Source organism: Balaenoptera borealis (assembly GCF_965194805.1).
Source record: "Balaenoptera borealis genome assembly, chromosome: 16".
Taxonomy (NCBI): domain Eukaryota; kingdom Metazoa; phylum Chordata; class Mammalia; order Artiodactyla; family Balaenopteridae; genus Balaenoptera; species Balaenoptera borealis.
In genome coordinates, this window is record NC_138872.1 from 27,651,020 (window position 1) to 27,673,801 (window position 22,782).

At 40.0% G+C, this 22,782-nt stretch overlaps 1 protein-coding gene and 1 long non-coding RNA gene across 2 annotated transcripts in view; both read left to right on the top strand.

The window, feature by feature from the left end:
• The window catches only part of LOC309613941, a 211,744-nt gene that overhangs the window by 84,759 nt on the left and 104,203 nt on the right, over positions 1-22,782 (top strand). The gene's annotated exons all lie outside the window — the stretch shown is intronic.
• LOC309613936 (beta-defensin 119) lies at positions 1,442-22,172 on the top strand. The gene is made up of 2 exons (XM_082361502.1): positions 1,442-4,011; positions 12,795-22,172. Exons 1-2 carry the CDS (start codon positions 3,954-3,956, stop codon positions 12,986-12,988), a joined length of 252 nt encoding a protein of 83 aa, XP_082217628.1. The 5' UTR covers positions 1,442-3,953; the 3' UTR covers positions 12,989-22,172.

The window sequence follows — 22,782 nt, forward strand, 5'->3', positions numbered from 1 at the left end:
CTGCTCAGGGTTCCCATTCCTTTCTCTCTCACCTCAAAACAAAGAAATTGTAACTAAAATGTGTTGAGCACTTACCACCTGCCAGGCACTGTGCTAAACACTGGATAGGCATTTTTAACCACTTCAAGGTCACAACAAACCACCAGGTAGACATGATTATCATCCTCAAATTGGTTAAACAACTTGCCAGGGTTTTTAGCAAAGGAAAGTTTGACTATTTGGCAGCTCAGAGAATGCACGGAGTCACGCTGAGAAAATGGTGGGATAGGAAGAGCTAGAATGAAGAATCACCCTTCAGACCCAGTTCAGTGAGGACACAGCTGCCACTGATCCCCATTGCTTGGGACCCTGAGCTCCACTCCTAGTTGCCATGCTTCCCTACTGCCCCGACACTGGATATCACTGCGGTTCTTTTGATAAGATAAACCCTCCACTGTTACTGCTTCCTGGAATCCCGAGCATCTGATTCAAAGAACAGAAACGGACCATCTGATTGGCTGAGCCTAGGCCACGTGCTCACATCTCGGCTGCAAGGAAAACAAGTGTTTGAACTATGGGAGGCGGCACTACCCCTTCCCAAGACTGCTATGGTGAGTGGATTATCCCAAATGGGAAGATGGATACAGATGGTAGACAGGCAAAAAACCCAAAACAGAAGAGACAAATATCTACAGCAGTCACACAGATAACAAGTCGCAGAGGCCGAATTTGAATTCAGGTCTGCTTGACATAAAAGTTTAAGGTTTTAAGGACAATGCTATGAAGTCATTCTGTAAACCCCCTTTCTCTCAAAAGAGGTCTCCCTCTGTTGAGGTCCAGTGTTTTTATTTAATTCTTTGACTCCATCTCCTGTTGCTGCTTGAATTTTTCTCCATCAGCAAACACCCTCTTCTTTTGTATTTTCAGTATCTCTGGTTACACAGTGTATTTCCCCTCAGCTTAAAAAATGATACATTTCCCACATCTTTACAAATACGTTTCCTCAGGACCTTTCCCTTGGTCTGGGTCCTTTTGGAGAGAGTTCTGGATTTGAACACCGACCCCCTCAGGGCCCCTGGTTCAGTCATTTTCTCTCTCTGAGCGATGGCTTCCTCCTTAGCCATACGTATCTCCTTGTGAGGATTAACCCCAGATGATGCTTAATACATAGTCGATGATATTATTATAAAAAGTGGGGGCTTCCCTGGTGGCGCAGTGGTTGAGAGTCTGCCTGCCAATGCAGGGGACACGGGTTCGAGCCCTGGTCTGGGAAGATCCCACATGCCGCAGAGCGACTAGGCCCGTGAGCCACAACTACTGAGCCTGCGCGTCTGGAGCCTGTGCTCTGCAACAAGAGAGGCCACGACAGTGAGAGGCCCGCGCACCGCGATGAAGAGTGGCCCCCGCTGGCCGCAACTAGAGAGAGCACTCGCACAGAAACGAAGACCCAACACAGCCAAAAAAAAAAAACAAAAAAAAAAACAAAGTGGTTTCATCATGGCTGGGGGTGGAGTGGGTAGTAACTGCAAATGGGTTTGAAGGGTATTTTTGGGGTGATGGAAACATTCAAGATTGGACTATAGTGACAGTGGTATTATACAACTCTATAAAACTCATTGCATTGTACACTTAATGAGTGGATTTTATGGCATGTAAATTATACTTCAATAAACCTGTTATAAAATAAGGAGGGTCACAAACAAATGACCTTCATTTCTCTGATCTTACCTCTACCTTCTTTCTGCAAAGACTCTTCAAATTTTTCTAGGCAAGAATCACTAAAGGTTTCCTTCTGACTGGCTTCCTCGCTTAACTGGGACCCCTGCTAGCCCAAGTCTGAAGAAACAATAGGAGACCAGGTTGTGGATAGAAACACCATAATTGGGAGCCAGTCAGACTTGCGTTCAAATCCTGGATTCCCCATTTGGTCACTTGGGCAAATTGCTTGCACTTCTCAATGTTAGTTTTCAAGCTAGTACAATGTGGGAAAAACTCTATCTGGTTGTGTGAGGATGAAGTGAGACCATACCTGTGAAATACTTGTCACCAACCTAACAGAGAGTCAGTGCTCATTAGCTGGTGACTGTGGCTACTCCCACAGCTTGGAGGAGGGTGTCTTCTCTGAGAGTTCCAGCTTTCAGTGGTGTTTTTCTTCTCTCACACTCCTTTTGTTTATCTCTCTCAGTTATGTTGAAGGCCCTGTGATTTCCCGGGGAAGAAATAGCCTCTTTAGTAAATCTTCCCTTTCTTGCCTCTGCCCTGGCAATTATCTTCAACACGGACTGCAGAGTGATTTTTCTAGGTAAAGAAAAAAAAATCTGACCATGCCACCATGTTCCTCTCTAAAAGATCTTACTATTTCCCATTGCTTACAGATGAATTCCAAACCCCTGAGCATGGCATTGAAGGTCCTGTATGATGGTTTGGTGTCTGCTTCACCTCCCCTTCTATTTAAAACATTCACAGCCACAGCTGCTTACCAACAATTCTCCTGAATTTCCTCTTTGGAAATCTGCTTTCTATTCTCCACTCTTCTCCCCACCCAGGTGGCCGTTGAGCTGTTCACTTTACCTAAGTCTCAATTTTGTCACGTGTGAGTTGGAGGTTTATGATTTCCACTTCTGAGGATTGTTCTGAGGATGATGATAATAATGATAAATATGAGAATGATAATACTAACAATGATGAAAAACAATCATAGTTACTAATTATTCAGCACTACTATGTGTCAGGTACTTTGCTAAACAATTTACAAAAGTTCTTCCATTTAATTAAATCTTCCCAGACCAGGGCTCATAAATAAATTAAAAAAAAAAAAAAAAAAACTGGAAAAAAAAAAAAAAGAAACGAAACTGAGTTATTTGTAGTAAGGTGGATGGACCTAGAGACTGTCATGCAGAGTGAAGTAAGTCAGAAAGAGAAAAAGAAATACCATATGCTAACACATATATATGAAATCTAAAAAAAAAAAAAAAAAAAAAAAAAGGTTCTGAAGAACCTAGGGGCAGGACAGGAGTAAAGACGCAGACATAGAGAATGGGCTTGAGGATATGGGGAGGGGGAAGGGTAAGCTGGGACAAAGTGAGAGAGTGGCATGGACATATATACACTACCAAATGTAAAATAGATAGCTAGTGGGAAGCAGCCGCATAGCACAGGGAGATCAGCTCGGTGCTTTGTGTCCACCTAGAGGGATGAGATAGGGAGGGTAGGAGGGAGACGAAAGAGGGAACAGATATGGAGATATATGTATAGCTGATTCACTTTGTTATACAGCAGAAACGAACACAGCATTGTAAAGCAATTATACTCCAATAAAGATGCTAAAAAAAAACCAACAGATAACTGTATGAAGGTCACAAAAGTTATTATGATGCAGAGTGACTGTGGGTGGGAGTACTGTTAATCTAAGGTGACCAGGGAAAGCCTCTCCAAGAAAGTGACATTTAAGATGAGACTGAATGATGAACAGGAGCCAGCCATGGGAAGCTCTGAAGGAAGAACTTTTCAGGAAGAACAAATTACAAATGCTAAGGGTTTGAACTGGGTATGAGATTGGCAAGTTCAAGGTTCAGAAAGACATACATGTGTGTATCTTTCTGTTAGAAAGTTGAGAATAAGTATTTTTTAAAAATTAAATGTTTCTTGATTTGCATTTATGCTTTAAATAATTAATTCCTTTGTGAATCTCAAAAGGCCAAATGGCTTTAATTTGCCTGTCTCCTTACCCGGAGGGAAAGGCATTTTTTGGCATGGATGCTGGCCAGTTTCCCATACTCTCGTCTTGTGCTTTGTTACGACATTTGCTACACATTGTCCTTTGGCTTGGCTGATCTGATATAAATCCTCTTCTGCTATAATTCACTGGCCACGGTCCTGCCAATAAAAGCAAAGCAAGGCTCATCCCTGTGGAGGAGAACTCTATTTCCATACCCTGCAGCACAGCCACCTCCTTCTCCTGTGACCTTCCAGCCATGAAGTTTCTTTTCCTGTTTCTTGCCATCCTTCTGACCATGGAACCAGTGGTATCAGGTAACTTGGGTGTCTCTCAAATGTCTGGGATCTTGGTCATAAACTTCTCCCCTTCCTCTTCCCCCTCACTGTGGGCAGCATCTGAAGCCTTTTCTCATTTCATGTGGCTTTGGGAGGTTTTCTCACAATCATCTCATGTCCACATCTCTCCCTGGTTCATTTTTGCCAAGGTGGTGGGATGATAGATGTTTGGAGCACCTAACACTTAAGAGCAAGTTAGTGTTCTGCTGGAATCTTGGAAGAGGGTTTAGGGGTGAAGGGTCTGGTGCAGGTTGGAGACTCCTTGGGGGCTTTGGGAGATTACACTGAAGGCTGGGGGCGAGTTGTGATGAGGTGGAAAGACTTTGGGATTGGAATAATAGAGGGAAGATGAGGATGAGCCAGAGGTGAGGAGCTGGGCTTCCTTGATGGTTTGGAGTAGGCTGGAGGGGACATGGGATTTTTGGTTGAGTGGAGCTGGTGCTGGGGATTAGATTGGGGCTTGAGCTGAGGTTGGGAGTTGGTACTGGATGGTGCAGGGTGTTTGAGGTTCAGCTAGGTGATGGACTGTTGCTCAGGATTGAGGTTGGTGACTTGATTAGATTTGGGTTTGGCTTGGAGTTGGGGCTCCAGAGGCATTGAGTTGGGTAAGGCTGGGAGTTCTAGTTAAGATTGGACTGGTATTTCAGTTTGAATTGGGTGAATATGGGGTCAAGGAGGATTGGAGATTGGGCTATGGCTGGAGCTGGGACTTGTTGGGTTCAATCTAGACAACTGATAATAAGCCGAATCTGTGGAAACATGGGTGAATCTCCTCCATTCCCTAATAAGACAGATGTTCATTGTCTTTTTCCCATTATTCTCAAGCACCATCAAGTAGGAACTTCATTGGCATCATTTGATCTCAAAGTTAGGAGTAGGAGGTTGTGGGATAGGAAGACAGAAAGTTGGGTTTCTGAAGAAGGCTTTCTTAAAAACCTTGAGTTCCCAACCTTGGAACAATTATCTCAGTTTTTTCCCCTTGCAAGATCTCTTCTCTCCTTTCCTGGGATTGGGTCTAACACTACCTACTCAACTCTCTCCCTCCCCTTCTCCCCTGACCTCCTGCTCCTCCTCTGCCTCTTCTTGTCTCTCCACTTGAGGGATACTAACATGTACTTAATGGTTGTTCCTATGCCCAGTAACAGACTGTTGGCTGAATGGACAATGCCGGTTGGTGTGCAAAAATGATGAAGACAGCATCACACGTTGCTCAAATCGTAAACGGTGCTGTATCCTTAGTCGCTATTTGACAATTGTACCAATGACAATTGATTGAATGCTCCCTTGGACCACTCCTCGTGCAAATGAACAAGTAGGCCATGGCCAAACCTGACAATACAGGGAAGATACATGGAAATCATGGATAGAAATGACTTTGCTTCAGGTTCCTTAGTTCCTACATTCCATTAAAACTCACAAATCTGTTTCTTGTGTCTGTCATTCATGAGGAATGATACTCCAAATGGATTGAGGGTAAGGGGATGGCAGGAAGGACGTTAAGAGTTAGCAGAGAGAAGCCAATGGGGGTGGGCCAAGGCAATGGGGTGATGATTACAGTCTTGAACATGGTTCCTCATCTACCAGATGCAGGAAAGGATATTGGGTCAGGAGTGGGTTGAGGAGCATGTGTGGGAAGCCAAGAGACTTAAAGACACAGCTGCTACCTGGAGAGTGGGAGCATCCTGGGGATGGGAGAATTGGTCTGTCTTGGGGGTGAATGAGCTGGGGTGGGCAGGGACTGAGCAGAGCCCAAATCCTTGGATTTCTAGGAAAGTTGGCTGACATGCCTTTTGATGCTTGAGAGCTCACAGCCCCAAAGATCAGAAGGTTTCCAAGTGCTAAAAAAAGATAAAGCACATAAATTTACTCATTTATAATCGAATTTGTTCATCAGTTGTTTTTTATGTTCTTCTGTGGATTTATTTATTCATTCATTCACCTCAGCTAGGCTCCTTACCACTGTTAGACTCTATACACCTCTCAGAACTTCAGCTTCCCCATCTGTAAAATTGGATTAACAAAATCTATCTTGGATTGTGGTGAGAATGAAATGAGACAATGTAGAGCACAGTGCCCAGTACATAGTAAGCCCTCAGTAAATGTTAGCTGTTGCTATCGCTCACTGCTTTATTCAAGTATGTGAAGAATATGTTCTGTGTGCCTTCTAACTGTGTTAGACTCTGAGGAAGACAGGCACCTGTCTCATTTGAACTAAGAATTTAGTTTGGGAGAAGACTAAACCATGGGGAACAATGAAGAATTCTGATTGGAAATCTAGAGAACCTGAGTGTCTTCCCAGGCTTTGTTATCTCACATCCTCTTCTCTGGGTCTCCTTTATCCAGCACAGTCATTCGTCCCTGAACTGTGTTCTCCACAGTGAGGTCAGAGACCAAGAATACTCTGTGAAGCTTGGTGCAGGACACAGAGACAGATAGAGGGAGTTCATTCTTATCCATGGAGATAATTTTTCTCATTTCAATATTTCTGCTCTTAGACTCTGGAAAGAGAGACCTCTCTTCCTCTGATCCTGGTCCTACTCTGGGCTTCCTCTGGCTAAGTGTCTCCTCATAGGATGAGGAGTTGTAGGGGACAATGGGAATATATCCACCTAGAGATAGTGCCCGCTCTCCCTTCCCCTCCACTAGACCATGCTTTGAGTATGTGGGGCCTGGAATTCCTCACCCAAAGAACCCTTGTGTCTGCTTTCAGGGACTGCATGGGCTTTTCCCCCAGGCTTACCCTTGGAGGGTGGGGTCCACTCTGGGTGCACCCCTAAGCAGGAGGAGTGCCAAGGGACATTCCTCTTTGCAGGGGCTGTGGGCAGAGCTTGGATGTTCAGGGTGGAGTGTTCACATCTGTGCATGAGACTCCTCACAGAATTGGGCGGAGCTGGGGTTAGGCAGGAAGAGATCTGGGCTGTGAGCTGAGCCAGCTCCCCTTGTGCTGCGTGGAACTCTGAAGAATCCAAGAATTATAAATCCAGATCTGACCTTTCAGGTCATTGTGAAGGGACATTTCATAAAGGGCAATTCTTTATCCCATTTGTTAGTTTGACTTATAATTGTTAAATATTCAAACATATGATACAAGAGCCTCCATTTGTATTCTTGTCCCTGGACCCACAACCATTAGGGCTGTGTCTGGAATTCAGATCCTGCTCTGCCTCATAACCCATCTCCAAGCCCACTTCAGAGGCAGGAGTTGCAGAAACTGTGCTTTCACAGTCTCAATGCCTGTCTGTGATCTGGGGACTCTCAGGTTGCACACCAGAGCTACCTGTGCCTTGCGGCCCTGGATGGGACCATCCAAGATACTTCCTTGCTGGCCTCCCTGCCTCCAGATTTTCTTTGCTTTAGCCTCTGTTGTCAGAAGGATTCTTTCTGGGAAATTCATCTGACTATGTTGCTCTCCTGCTTAGATATCTTCCTTTGGTCCTCACTGCTCAGGATTGGGTATTCAAGACCTTCACATGGTGGCCCAGCTTCATTTCCCATGACTGCCACTCACAGACTTTCTCTTCAGCTCTCACCGTCCTCCCCTGCCCCTCAGGCTGCCTTGGCCCATGGTTCCCCTCCACCTTGTCCCCATCACCAGGCTCATCTCTGTGATGAACTCCTTCTCACCCTGCAGAGCCCAGTTAATGTCCCTTCCTTTGAAAGCCTTTACATAAGCTCTGTCTCACTATTTCTTAATTATTATAATAATAGTAGGTATATAATAGTTACCATTGACACCTCTTATGTGCCAGGCACTGTGCTTGGTGTTTATAGGCCTGAAATCATCCTGTTCTTATACAACCCTCTTATTATCCCTATCTTACCGATGAGGAAACTGAGGTCTAGAGAGGTGATATAATTAGCTAAGGTCACACAGCATTAAGATAGAGCAGGGGTTCAAAGTAAGTTCATTTTTTTAAAAAATTAATTTTATTTTATTTTTTAAAATTTATTTATCTTTGGCTGTGTTGGGTCTTCGTTTCTGTGCGAGGGCTTTCTCTAGTTGCGGCGAGCGGGGGCCACTCTTCATCGCGGTGCGCGGGCCTCTCACTGTCGCGGCCTCTCTTGTTGCGGAGCACAGGCTCCAGACGCGCAGGCTCAGTAGTTGTGGCTCACGGGCCCAGTTGCCCTGCGGCATGTGGGATCTTCCCAGACCAGGGCTCGAACCCGTGTCCCCTGCATTAGCAGGCAGATTCTCAACCACTGCACCACCAGGGAAGCCCTCAAAGTAAGTTCTGACTGGCTTCACAAAGTGTCATTCTTAAGAAGGTATGGCACATATCATGTTTTTGTGTAATTATTTCAATCACTGTCCGCTTCTCACTAATCCCCAAATACACACATACCAGATGGAAAGCCTTAGGGGTTGAGACAATATCTTATTTACATCTGTATGCCTGGTGTTAAGCCCAGCCCTCAGGTCAGACGTGACTCAGTGTTTCGTGGGTGAATGAATAGGTGAAAGATGAATTCATGTGTGAAAGCATGAATGGATTTGGGGAGGGTGTACAAATGTCTGATGCACCAGGCATGAATCAGCGAGGGATCCTTTCTGGGCTAGAGGGATCAGAGGACCACTGCCTCAGGTGTATTTGGCTCTAGCTGGCCATGTTAGGAAGGTTGCAGAGCAGCTCCTGGGTCTTGCTCAAGTGGATTCTTATAATTCATTCATTAGTATTTGCTCTTAAAACACATAGATTTCACAGCATGAGAGGGAAGAGTCTAGGGATTCCCCAATACCTGGGGCCTGGTGTTAACTTCTTCACACACAGCCATTCATGGTCCCACAAAATTAATTCATTATGAGGCATGGACTCTACACTCAGTCAACAACATTTATTAAGAAACTCCTCTGTGTTTTACGTAGAGACAACCATCAGGAGTGATAGGATGGTGGGGGTGAAAAAAGGGCTTGGAGCTCACTGTTGGGTCACCATAAGTCTTCAGAAGACGCTTAACCCCTTTGTTTGAATCTCTGGACTTAGAGTATGGGCATGTGAAATTTTGAAAATTCCCTTAGATTATTCTTTTGGGAGATAAGACCCCCACCCCCGCAACTCTCTGTCAAACTTTCTTGATTCCAGATAGCCCTCAAACTGTGAGAATCTCTGATCTATGCAACTTTCCCCTGTCTTCTCATTTCACAGATTGGGAAACGGAGGCCCAAGGAGGAAAAGTGACCTATGTTCATAAGCAGGTCCAAGACAATGCTGGGATTAATAAGCAGGTTTTCTCTGACTTCTGGTGAGAGGGCTGCAGGAACATTGAAGGTGATGTTAGGTTGCCATGGGTGATACAGTGAGCGGTGGCACACAGTGATATGGGGCTGATAGGAGGGCAGGTGTTAGGAGCTGCAAAGACCCTGACAAAAGTTTTGAGGTTAGTTTGAGCACCTTTGAAACCCCTTTCAGCAGTGCCAAGGCCTCTCTCCTGGGGGAAAGTTTGAAGCAGGCTTGCCTGCCTGCTCTACCATCTTAAATGCACCCTTCTGTACACCCTTCTTTTGGATGCAAATCTCACATTGGCCCTCCTTCTCAAGGAAAGTAGAAAGGGATTTTATCTCCAGGAGATATGACAGGAAGAGTGTCATTTTTGTGCTTATAAAGCCTCCTTGAATCTCTTTTTTTTTCCTTGTAGGCTGAGGGGTGAAGAGGATTAGAAACTTGGTCAGTGGAGAGTAGACCCCCTGGGATGGGGGCGTTTACCTGGCAGCTGTAGACGCATTGTGACCCCAAAACAGGGAAGACTGGGTGCCTGTCCTGGACCTTTCCTGGGGTTGATACATAGGCCTGCTGGTGTAGCTTAAGCTCAGTTCAGCTTCTGTTTGTACAGCAGTACAACTGCTATTGGTGCAATGCATGTGCATACTTCCATGACATTTTATCACAAGTGTAATGTAACCATCATTATAATCAAGATTATTCTATCACCATAAAGATCTCCCTCCTGCTACTCCTTTCTAGTGGCACAGACTCTCCTCTCTGCCCTCACCCTCTGTCGCTATCCCTAATCCCTGACAACCACTCATCTTTTTCTCATCTCTATAATTTTGTCTTTTTAAGACTGTTGTATAAATAGAATCATATTTGATCTTTTGAGATTGGCTTTTTTCACTCAACATTATGTTCTTGAGATCCATCCAAGTTATGTGGATAGATAGATCATTCCTTTTAATTCTGGGGAGTTCTAGCCAGTGCATTAAGGCAAGAAAAGGAAATAAAGGCATTCAGATTAGAAAGGAAGGAATAAAACTGTATTTGCAGATGTCATAATGGTTTATGTAGAAAATACAAAGCAATCTACAAAAAAATCTAGAACTAATAAGTAAGTTTAGCAAGATCACAGGATACAAGATAAACATACAAAAATCAATTATATTTCTATATCTTATCACTGAACATATGAACACTGAAATTAAAAACACAATATCATTCACAATCATTCCAAAAAAATAAAATGTTTAAGTGTATATCTAATAAAACATATACAGAAGTTGTAGGCTGAAAATTATAGAATGCTGATAAAAAAAACCGAAGAAGATATAAATAAATGAAGAGACATACTGTGATTATAGATTGTAAGATTCAACTAGGAAAGATGTCAATTCTCCTTAAATTGATAGATACATTTAACAGGATTTCTAACAAAATCACAGAAAGGTTTTTTGCGGATATAGACAAGATTATTCTGTCTATATCTCATCTGTAGAGAAATCAGCAAAGGAATGAGAATAGCTAAAACAAAGAACAAAGTTGGAGGAATCATTCTACCAGATTTCAAGACGTATATAGCTAAAGTAACCAAGATTGTGTGGTCCTGGTGGAGAGATAAGATGCACAGATCAATGAAACAGAATAGGAAACTCAGAAATAGCCCTCACAAGTGAAACCAACTGATTTTTCACAAATGTGCAAAAGCAATCCAATGGAAGAGAGATATCTTTTTCAACAAATGTTGCTGTAGCAATTGGATATCTGTAGGCAAAAAAAAAAAAAAAAAGACTCTCAATGTAAACCTCACAACTTACACAAAAATCAACTCAAAATGGATCATAGATTTAAATGTAAAATGTAAACTTCTAGAAGAAAAAATAGGAAAAACTTTCAGATCTAGGGCTAGGTGAAAAGTTCTTAGAGATGAAGAGCGCAATCCATAAAAGAAAATAAAACCAATAAATTGGACTTAATCAAAATTTAAAACTTTCACTCTGAGAGACCCTGTGAAAAGGGTAGATGAAAAGACAAATTACAGATTGGGAGACATATTTGCAAACCACATATGTGACAAAGAACTTGTATCTAGAATACAGAAACAACTCTCAAAACTCAACAGAAAAAAGCACGCAATCCAATTGGAAGAAAAACATGAAAAGATATTTCCCTGAAGAGGATATATAGATGGCAAATAAGCACATAAAAAGATGTCCAACATCATTAGCAATTAGGAAAATGCAAATTAAGACCACAATGTGATTACCTGCATACCTATTAGAACAGTTAAAATTTTAAATAGTGACAATACCAAATGCTGACAAGGATGCAAAGAAACTGAATCTTTTATACAATGCTGTGAAAGTTAAGTGGTACAACCACACTCTGGAAAATAGTTCGGCAGTTTCTTTTTAAAAAACTAAACTAAATATACAATGACCATACTACCCAGCAAATGCACTCTTGGGCATTTATTCCAGAGAAATGAAAATTTAGTTCCAAAAACCTGTAGATAAATGTTCATAACAGCTTTATTTATTTTTTAAGGTATTCATTAAAAAAAGACTATTTTTTTAGGCCAGTTTTAGATTCACAGCAAAATTGAGAAGGCGGCACAGAGATTTCCCATATGCTCTCTGCCCCCCTCATGCACAGCCTCCCCTATTACTACTAACATCTCCCACCAGAGTGGTACTTTATTACAATTGATGAATCTACATTGACACATCATAAACACCCCAAGCCCATAGTTTACATTAAGATCTGTGACATTAAGATTCACTCTTGGTGTTGTACATTTTATGAGTTTGGACAAATATATAATGACATGAATCCAACATTATAGTATCACATAGAGTACTTTCACCACCCCCCACATCCTCTGTGCTCTACCTACTCATCTCTTCCCCCATTCCAACCCCTGGCAACCACTGATCTTTTTATTGTTTCCTTTTCCAGAATGTTGTATAGTTGGAACCATACAGTATGTAACCTTCTCAGTTTGGCTTCTTTCACTTGGTAACATGCATTTAAGCTTCCTCCATGTCTGTTCATAGTTTGATAGCTCATTTCTTTTTTTAGCCCTGAATAATATTCCGTTGTCTGGATGTATCATGGTTTATTTATCCTCTCACCTACTGAAGGGCATCTTGGTTGCCTCCAAATTTTGGCATTTATAAATTAAGCTATTATAAACATCTGTGTGCAGATTTTTGTCTGGACATAAAATTTCAAGTCCTTTGGGTAAATAACAAGGAGTGGAATTATAGGATCATATGGTCAGAGTATGCTTAGCTTTGTAAGAAACAGCCAAACTGTCTTTCAAAATGGCTATACCATTTTTCATTCTCACCATCCATGAGTGAGACTTCCTGTTGCTCCACTTCCTTGCCAGCATTTAATGTTTTCAATGTTCCAGGTTTGGGCCATTTTAATAGGTGTGCCATGGTATCTCATTATTGTTTTAGCCCTTTATGTTTTTACTATGCTCTCTGATTTGTCAGATCTGTTACTGCTAAATAGAAATTAACTATTTTTTTTTTTTTTTTTTGCCAGGCAAACGTCACATCCTTCAATGCATGGGTAACTTGGGAATCTGTAGAGCCTCTTGCAAAAAGTCTGAACAACCCTACCTCTATTGCAGAAATTATCAATCATGCTGCCTCCATTCCTACGTAAGAATAGACATTTCTGGCAAAGAGGGAAAAAATGACTGGAGCCAAGAGAACCGCTGGCCAAAAATATCTTGAGTGCTAGTGATCACCATCCTCAACCTGCTGCCAATACCCTTCATTAAAATTCATGCACCGGCCACACTTGTGTGTCTTTCATCCTTTGTAAATCACGGTGAGACTGAGTTTTGCATGGTGAGATATCTGTCCCATTCTGGATCCAAACCTGTGAGAGAGAGAAGGCTGGAAAAAACTGGAGTGACAAGAAGAATCTAGATCAGTCAGTGGTGATGGGGCAGAGAATGTGCTTGAGTCAGTTGAGGAAGTGTTGAAGGGTTTAGGCAGAGCCATGACTTAATCTGTGCTATATTGGGCTCAGAGGGGGACCACACTAGTGGGAATGATGCATAGGGCAGTAGGTGGAGGTCTTGTAGACAAATACATCTTAACCCATTGAAGACATTCCTAACCAGCTGTTGTAATATAGAATAAGTGGTCTTGTCAAGGTTTCAAGTTGTGATGCTGAAGATCTATTTGGTGATTATTGTGAAAGGAATTGGAACATTGGATGCTGTTGTTCTTTCTGATGATTGTTAAGGTCTTTTACTTCTTGAAAATCTAGGAGGCTTGCGCCCTCAATTACAACCAACACTATCTTTTAAAGGTAAAATTCTAATTTTACTTTTTATGTCTTACCTCTACTAATATGTTATTTTTTCTCCATCTTTAGTTCCATTTTGTCAAAAGGAGAGTAGCTATGCTTGCTAATTATCTTTCTATTTCTCTGCTTCTCCTCAACTCATTACAACTTACTTTTCTGGTTATTGTTCTATTGAACTGACTGTGGCCAAGGTCACCAGTGGACTTTGTTTTTAAAATTTTCATGGCTGTTGCTCAAATTATATCCCACTCTGCCTCTTGGTAGCATTTCCAACCATAGTTCATTTCCTCCTTGAAAATCTTAACTTGGCTTCTGTGACTTCACTCATTCTTTGTTTTCCTCCTAACTTTTGGGCTGCTCCTTCTCACTGATCTTTTGGAGTTCCTTTTCTGTCATTTGCCTCACTGCATTCCTCTGAAGTTTCTCTTCTCTTGTGAGAATAAACCCCCCCCCCACATTCCTGGGGAAAGACTGACAGTTCTATAGCCATGATAACAGATAAATACTTTGAAAAGTTTTAAATCTTTCTCATTGATCAGTGACAACTTGCTTCAGCGAACACACCTCTGAAAGCCAGATTATCCATGATAGTGTTATGCTTTGAAAGTCAGTCAATCAACGCTGGATACACTTCAGTGTATACACTTCTAAGTTGTCATCAACTCATCCTCACATCTGAACACAACACTACTCCCCCAAATGCTTCCCACAAATGCTATGTAAGTTCAGCACTTTGCTCTGCTTATTGAGCCTATGCCTGACCAGGATGGCTCTATTTTATTTAAGAAAGAATCAAACATTTCAGCATTTTGGTTTCAGACATTAAGTGACAGTTTCATCCTTTGATAATTATCTTCTTTTGTCCTTCCTTCCATGAGACCACACAACCTCTTGCAACTACAAAGCTTATGGTCTGGAGAAAAGTGTTGGTTTTGGACCTTTGTTTCTGGCAGAGTAATAGTCTAAGAACACAGATTAACCCTCCCATTGAAAATATGTAAAATAACATTTAAAATATATACAAAACTTCTTAAGCATCCTTGATCTTGCAAAAAAAGTAAAGAATATTAAGGTCAAGTGAAACCAGGTGCTTTTCTGAAGGCAGTAACTAAAGTTGACTTTTGTCTTGAAAGCATTTGCTGAATCAGGTGAATTTGACCTTTGGTTGCCATGACTTTGGCCAGTGTTCAAGCGGGCAGGGGAGAGGAGACAGTGCCTAGGGTCTGAAAAAGAGTGAGTCTAAGAGGAAACTCCTAGATAAACCTTTTTCCTGAAAGTGTTACTTATGCTTTGTAAAGATACAACAGTCCTTCTCCTTCACCAGATGTTTTCAAAGAAAATTGCTTGGTCTTGAACGTTGATATTCAGTATATAGGAAAAATCTCCACCGAGAATTTACAGCCTCCAGCTGGATCTCACATAGTCTCTTAGCCTGAATTCATGGTATATGGATGATTTGAAAAAAAAAAAATCAAGTTGATGATTTAGCTTAAAGTTGTCTCAAACTAAAAAGTGCCAAAGACAACTGACAGAAGCAGGTGTCAGGACTCAACTAATTTACTCAGGTAAAGTTCCAAGGAAAATGCAAAGATTAGAGCCCCAAATCATAAAACACACAAGGAATTAGGGCACCATGTATTTAGGCCAGCAGAAAACATAGGCCAGAGATTAAGACTTTCAAAGACAAAATATTAGAATTACTAGTAATCATACTTTTAATAATAATTTGAAAAAATGAATTAATGAGATTTGAATTTCCCATCATCAATAGGGTATTATCTGACCCTTATGAAGAAACACTCCAATGTTAGGTGGAAATGGTATATTCAGAACTGAGACTTACTAGGCATGGAAAGCAGAAATAAACTGCAGGAGCAAGTGGCTCAGATGCCTATGGTACTTGCTTTATTGCCTCTCCTTTATCACATACTAATGGTATCACTAATGGTATCAATTCCTATGGTTAGCTAACAAAGGAGGAAAAAGCAAGGCTGGGTTTGTGGAGCGGTTTACATGATATGCTAGCACCAGCCAGGAGTGCTGCTTGATAGCCTAATTTAGAGGTGGCCCTGAAATTAGTAAGGGAATCTTTTCAGTAGAAAGAGGGAGAATCTAAGGTATGGATCTATAGTAATTCATGGACAGTGATATAGGGTTGAGTGGTGGGTAGTCCAGGGTCTCAGAAAGAACAAGATTAGTAGATTTGTAACAATGAGGTATGTGGTAGAGTTGCATGGATGGACCTCTCTGAGGAGATGGGGTGTGAATATATTTTTGTGCCATCAGAGGGAGACAAATAAAGCTTTCAGTAATAAGGTGACAAAATGACTCATCTTTTCACCCACAATTAAGGGGCCATCCTGATCCTTGGATGTCCATATGTGATCAAGGCTTGGTTAAGGAAATGTGCCTATGAAGCCAGTATTTCAACAAATTTTCTTCCAACCTTGAAGCAACTGCGGTAAAAAGGAGTCCTTATAGCTCACACCTGGGCCAGCCAGTTTCCTACAGTGAGTGATTAACATAGGGCGTTAGGACCAAAGATAGTAGTAAAATGGATGCTTTCACCTGAGGTGTCTGCTGTTATAAAGAAAGCGTGTGGTGTCCTAGAAGCTACTCTCCTAAATACAGGGACTTGGAATTTTGATTGTGGCCATTTATGCTGCCATCAAGAGGCAGGACTAACAGAAGGGATGCCTCTGGTATCCCAAAACACTTGTTGAGAAGACAGAAGGACAAATGGTAAGATGAGTGTTGGAATACTTCAAGTAATTAAGGCTGTGGCTAGGTAACCTGCAAACTAGGGACACTAAAAATGGATTAAAACTTATGGAAATAATTTGAAATTTCAAGAAAAGCACTGAGGAGTTTATCACTGGAAATATTGGAAAATTTTGGACTTCTTTACACAACCTTTTTATCTAAAATTACACATTGATGGAGGGTAGGAGTGGGTCATTGTGGTATTTTCAGTGCATTAACCTGTGTGACTTAATCAATCTATCACTTTGAGGACAGAGAGAGTGACGGCTAAGAGGAAGTCATGAGCTTTGAAGAACTTCTGGGAGAGAGGTCTGGTTTTCAGTGCTGGGTCAGACTTTTAATCTTCTTTATTCCTGATGTTTATTCCCAGTTGGTTGTAGCAGATACTACGGTTACAATTCTATCCATAGCATCTCCTCTCGAGCCATATATGGATGCGGGAGATGTGGTAGCTTTCTTGTCTGAAGACATTTGTCCTTGGTCTGGAACGCAGCAGGATTGATGATTTTTACATATTGCTTTTATTATTTCATCAACATTGCATTTTTTCCTGCAGTGCCCTGAGTTGTGCCAACATTTTTTTCCACCACCATAGGCTGAAAAATAAAAGGAGAGACCACTGATTTTAGGTTAGTGATGCTCTCAATTTTACAAGCATGGCTGTATATTTGGCATCCCATACTTTGCAAGATTCCCAGCTCAGGCCTGGTAAATACCGTGTTTCTAAAAATATCTGTTCCCAACCTCCTATCTGCCCATTTAAAAAATTTTTCTGAAAGTGAGATGCATCTTGCTATAAATGAAAATAAACTTCTTAGTCACAAGGAATTGGGACTAGTTATAATGAAGCTAACTGGGCCTGTGTGAAGCTATCCACATAAAGCAAGTTCATCCTGTTTTCACTGTAATTGAGTTATTTGCATTGCTCATACTCTACATGGCTAAATTTCTTTGAATACATTCAAAATATACATTCAAATAAGTATATAAAATATATCTCTGTACTTTAAAAAAATATTAAAATGAATACCCATGTACCTGCATTCTGATTAAAAAATAGAACATTAATAGAACCTTAGAATAGTGTAAGTATTCCTGAGATTCTTCGTTTACTCAAATATTAGGCTAGTGCTTCTTAAACTTTGTAATTTGCATATGAATCACAGAAGTCTTGTTAAAATGCAAATCTTGTTTCAGTTGGTAGGAAAGGGTCTGAGTTTCTGCTTTTCTAACAATCCTCTAGGTGACACCAGTACTGCTGGCATGGACTACATTTTATGTAGCAAGGTTTCAGGCCCTAAAAAAACCTTAATAAGTTCCATTTGTTTAATATCAGACATTCTATGTTTTCTAACCCAATGCAATAAAATTAGAATTAAAAATCCCATGTATTTGAAAATTAAACAATATGATAAAAAATAAAACAAATTAGAAAGGTAGTAATAAAATCAGAAATAATATGTTAGAAGTTCATGAAGACAGAAAACTTCTGGAAAGACTGATTAAGAAAAAAAAGAGGAAAATAAAAATGACATCCCTAGTGAAATGGTGAAATAAAACCAGACACAACATATTAAAAATAACAGAAAAGAATTATCAACAACTGTACGCTAATAAAATTGAAAACCTAGATGAAACACATAACTTCCTAAAAATGTTCCAGTGATGGCCTAGGAAGAAATTATAGACCTCAATAAATCAATAAGTGTTTGGAAATTGAAATGGTAGTGAAAAAATTCTTCTTCCCCAAAGCCTCAGCCCTAGATGATTTTTACAATTTTGGTAAAACACATATAACATAAAATTTACCAATTTATCCATTTTTAAGTGTATAGTGTTGCCATCACCAACATCCACCCACAGAACTCTTCTCATCTTGCAATGGAATCTTTGTACTCATTAAAAAATACCCTCACCCCCATTCCCCCGGCAATCATCATTCTGTTTTCTGTCTCTATGAATCTGACTACTCTAAGTACCTCATGTGAGTGGAATCATACAGTATTGGTCATTTTGTGACTGGTTTATCTCACTTAGCATTATATCTTCAGTGTTCACCCATACTGTAGCATGTTTCAGAATTTCTTTCCTTTTTAAAGCTGAATAATATTCCATTGCAGGTATAATATATACCACATTTTGTTTATCTATTCATCAATCAATGGACATTTGGATTGCTTCCACCTTTTAGCTATTGTGAATAATACTGTTATTCTAGATGATTTTAAAGGTGAGTTCTACTAATTTCACAGAAGATCCAAGTATTAATCTTATACAAAATGTTCCAGAAAATAGAGATGCGGGGGGAAAGGAAAGCTGTCTGGGTCATTTTGTGAGACAACTATAATCTTGGTTCTAAAACTAGAAAATAATATGTCCATTTTCTTTATAAATATAGATTTAAAAAATCTTAAATAAAGTATTAGTCAACTGAATTCAACAATGTATTAAAATACATCATGATCAAGTAGGGTTTAACTCCAAAAGCAAAATTACCATCCAACATTAAAAAATCCTTCAAAGAAATTCACTACTTTTATAGAATTAAGGAGATAAGTAATAGAATTATATTATTTTACACAGAAAAATGACTTGATAAAGTTCAATGTTTTCTTATGATGAAAACTAGCCAAACAAGAAGAGTGGGAATTTCCTTAATTTGGTGAAGGTTATGTATCAAATTCTAGAACTAACATTATCTAAAGGAGAAATTAATTCCCATTGAGCTCAGGAAAACAAAGATACTCCCTATTATTACTATTGTTTGAAATAGTAGTGGCGGACCTGGCTGATGCTTTAAGGAAAAAACCAAAACCAAAACCAAAACCAAACAAGAGTATAAGGACTGGAAAGAAAGAGAGAAAATTGTCATTCATTCTAGCAGTCATAATATAAAAAAGGAACCAACAAACTATTATGATTAGTAAGGGTTCAGTAATTATGTCAGATGCAATATCAACTTATAAGACTCAATTGCACTTTTCTACACCAACAGTAACTAACTAGAAAATATAATAAAATATATAGCATAGCCATGAAATATCTTGGTTTTTTTTTTTGTAAATAAAATTTTATTGGAACACAGTCACTTACATTCGATTATGTATTGTCTATGGCTGATTTTACACAACAGTAAAGTTGAGTAGACCAGAAGACCCCAAAAGCCTAAAACATTTACTATCTGGCCCTTTATAAGAAAGTTTGCCAATTCCTGACCGAAACTGTTCCATCTCCTAGTGTTCTAGGAGAAGTTTTATTCTCTGGTGACAACCTTCTACTTCACCACTCTCTGCCCTATTAGATCTGCTTTTTTCTACTTCTCCAAGACAACCATTTTTCAATTACCTTCTTTTCTTAGTAAATCTACCATCTTCTGTTTGCATATTTTTCCCTTCTTGGTCACCATCACAATTAATTCTATTCCAAAATTTATTTAACCCAGAAATAAAGCCGGTCACATATGGCCCAATTTCTGCATAGGGTCAATCAAATAATAATAATAATAATAATAATAATAATAATAATAATAATAATAATAATAATAATATAATAATAATGATTTCAACAACAATGGAAAGATATAATTGAAAGAAATGTTAATATTCACTTCGGTTGTAAAGAAAATGCTAAAGTGGAGAGGGAGGAGTGTGCACTTAACGAGTAGGAGAACATTTCAAATCCTATCTTCCTAGCATCACTATTCTCAATATTCCCCCAAATGAATGACAGCTGCTGTGGTAGATGTCTGGACTTCCCTTTCCAGAAGAAGGCACTCATTCCTCCAGCTGCCAGGCTCTCTTTGATAATTGCCCTCAAAGGGAGCTGCCGCACTCAAAGTTAAGTCTCCTTTTGGAGAGCATCCCACATCTAATGATAGTTGATATGGAGGTTTGGGCCCCTTTGCCTCAATGAGGGAGGCCATCTAGGTTCCAGAACTCTCCATTAAATTTACTGAGGGCTCTGTTGTGACTATATGACAATTCAATTATTCTCCCTGCCCAAGTCTGCTTCTCTCTCTCTCCCTTCTATGTGTTATTCCTAAGAGCATTCTCCAATAAATTCTTGCAGGCAAAGCTCTGCCTTGGAGCCCACGTCCCAACTTAAGATAGTTCTCTCTTCAAATACTCTTTCTCTCATTCCATTCTCATCACTCAAACAAAGCCTTCCCTGAATCCCAGTCCTTCTAGCTCTTTTTTTTTAACATCTTTATTGGAGTATAATTGCTTTACAATGGTGTGTTAGTTTCTGCTTTATAACAAAGTGAATCAGCCATACATATACATATGTCCCCACATCCTTCCCTCTTGCGTCTCCCTCCCTCCCACCCTCCCTATCACACCTCTCTAGGTGGTCACAAACCACCAACTGATCTCCCTGTGTTATGCGGCTGCTTCCCACTAGCTATCTATTTTACGTTTGGTAGTGTATATATGTCCATGCTACTCTCTCACTTTGTCACAGCTTGCCCTTCCCCTTCCCCATATCCTCAAGTCCATGCTCTAGTAGGTCTGTGTCTTTATTCCCGTCTTACCCCTAGGTTCTTCATGACCTTTTTTTTTTTTTTCCCTTAGATTCCATATATATGTGTTAGCATATGGTATTTGTTCTTCCCTTTCTGACTTACTTCACTCTGTATGACAGACTCTAGGTCCATCCACCTCACTACAAATAACTCAATTTCGTTTCTTTTTATGGCTGAGTAATATTCCATTGTATATATGTGCCACATCTTCTTTATCCATTCATCTGTCGATGGACACTTAGGTTGCTTCCACGTCCTGGTTATTGTAAATAGAGCTGCAATGAACATTGTGGTACATGACTCTTTTTGAATTATGGTTTTCTCAGGGTATATGCCCAGTAGTGGGGTTGCTGGATCGTATGGTAGTTCCATTTTTAGTTTTTTAAGGAACCTCCATACTGTTCTCCATAGTGGCTGTATCAATTTACATTCCCACCAACAGTGCAAGACGGTTCCCTTTTCTCCACACCCTCTCCAGCATTTATTGTTTCTAGATTTTTTGATGATGGCCATTCTGACCAGTGTGAGATGATATCTCATTGTAGTTTTGATTTGCATTTCTCTAATGATTAATGATGTTGAGCATTCTTTCATGTGTTTGTTGGCAATCTGTATATCTTCTTTGGAGACATGTCTATTTAGGTCTTCTGCCCATTTTTGGATTGGGTTGTTTGTTTTTTTTGTTATTGAGCTGCATGAGCTGCTTGTAAATTTTGGAGATTAATCCTTTGTCAGTTGCTTCATTTGCAAATATTTTCTCCCATTTTGAGGGTTGTCTTTTGGTCTCGTTTATGTTTTCCTTTGCTGTGCAAAAGCTTTTAAGTTTCATTAGGTCCCATTTGTTTATTTTTGTTTTTATTTCCATTTCTCTAGGAGCTGGGTCAAAAAGGATCTTGCTGTGATTTATGTCATAGAGTGTTCTGCCTATGTTTTCCTCTAAGAGTTTGATAGTGTCTGGCCTTACATTTAGGTCTTTAATCCATTTTGAGTTTATTTTTGTGTATGGTGTTAGGGAGTGTTCTAATTTCATACTTTTACATGTACCTTTCCAGTTTTCCCAGCACCACTTATTGAACAGGCTGTCTTTTCTCCACTGTATATTCTTGCCTCCTTTATCAAAGATAAGGTGACCATATGTGTGTGGGTTTATCTCTGGGCTTTCTATTCTGTTCCATTGATCTATATTTCTGTTTTTGTGCCAGTACCATACTGTATTGATTACTGTAGCTTTGTAGTATAGTCTGAAGTCAGGGAGCCTGATTCCTCCAGCTCCATTTTTCGTTCTCAAGATTGCTTTGGCTATTCGGGGTCTTTTGTGTTTCCATACAAATTGTGACATTTTTTGTTCTAGTTCTGTGAAAAATGCCATTGGTAGTTTGATAGGGATTGCATTGACTCTGTAGATTGCTTTGGGTAGTAGAGTCATTTTCACAATGTTGATTCTTCCAGTCCAAGAACAGGGTATATCTCTCCATCTATTTGTATCATCTTTAATTTCTTTCATCAGTGTCTTATAATTTTCTGCATACAGGTCTTTTGTCTCCTTAGGTAGGTTTATTCCTAGATATTTTATTCTTTTTGTTGCAATGGTAAATGGGAGTGTTTTCTTAATTTCACTTTCAGATTTTTCATCAGTAGTGTATAGGAATGCAAGAGATTTCTGTGCATTAATTTTGTATCCTGCTACTTTACCAAATTCATTGATTAGCTCTAGTAGTTTTCTGGTAGCATCTTTAGGATTCTCTATGTAGAGTATCATGTCCTCTGCAAACAGTGACAGCTTTACTTCTTCTTTTCCAATTTGGATTCCTTTTATTTCTTTTTCTTCTCTGATTGCTGTGGCTAAAACTTCCAAAACGATGTTGAATAATAGTGGTGAGAGTGGGCAACCTTGTCTTGTTCCCGACCTTAGTGGAAATGGTTTCA

Excerpts from the sequence above, each read along its gene's own strand:
- LOC309613936 (XM_082361502.1), top strand. The coding sequence starts at position 3,954 with ATGAAGTTTCTTTTCCTGTTTCTTGCCATCCTTCTGACCATGGAACCA. Across the intron at positions 4,012-12,794 it reads CATGGAACCAGTGGTATCAG|GCAAACGTCACATCCTTCAA; the intron begins GTAACTTGGGTG and ends TTTTTTTGCCAG.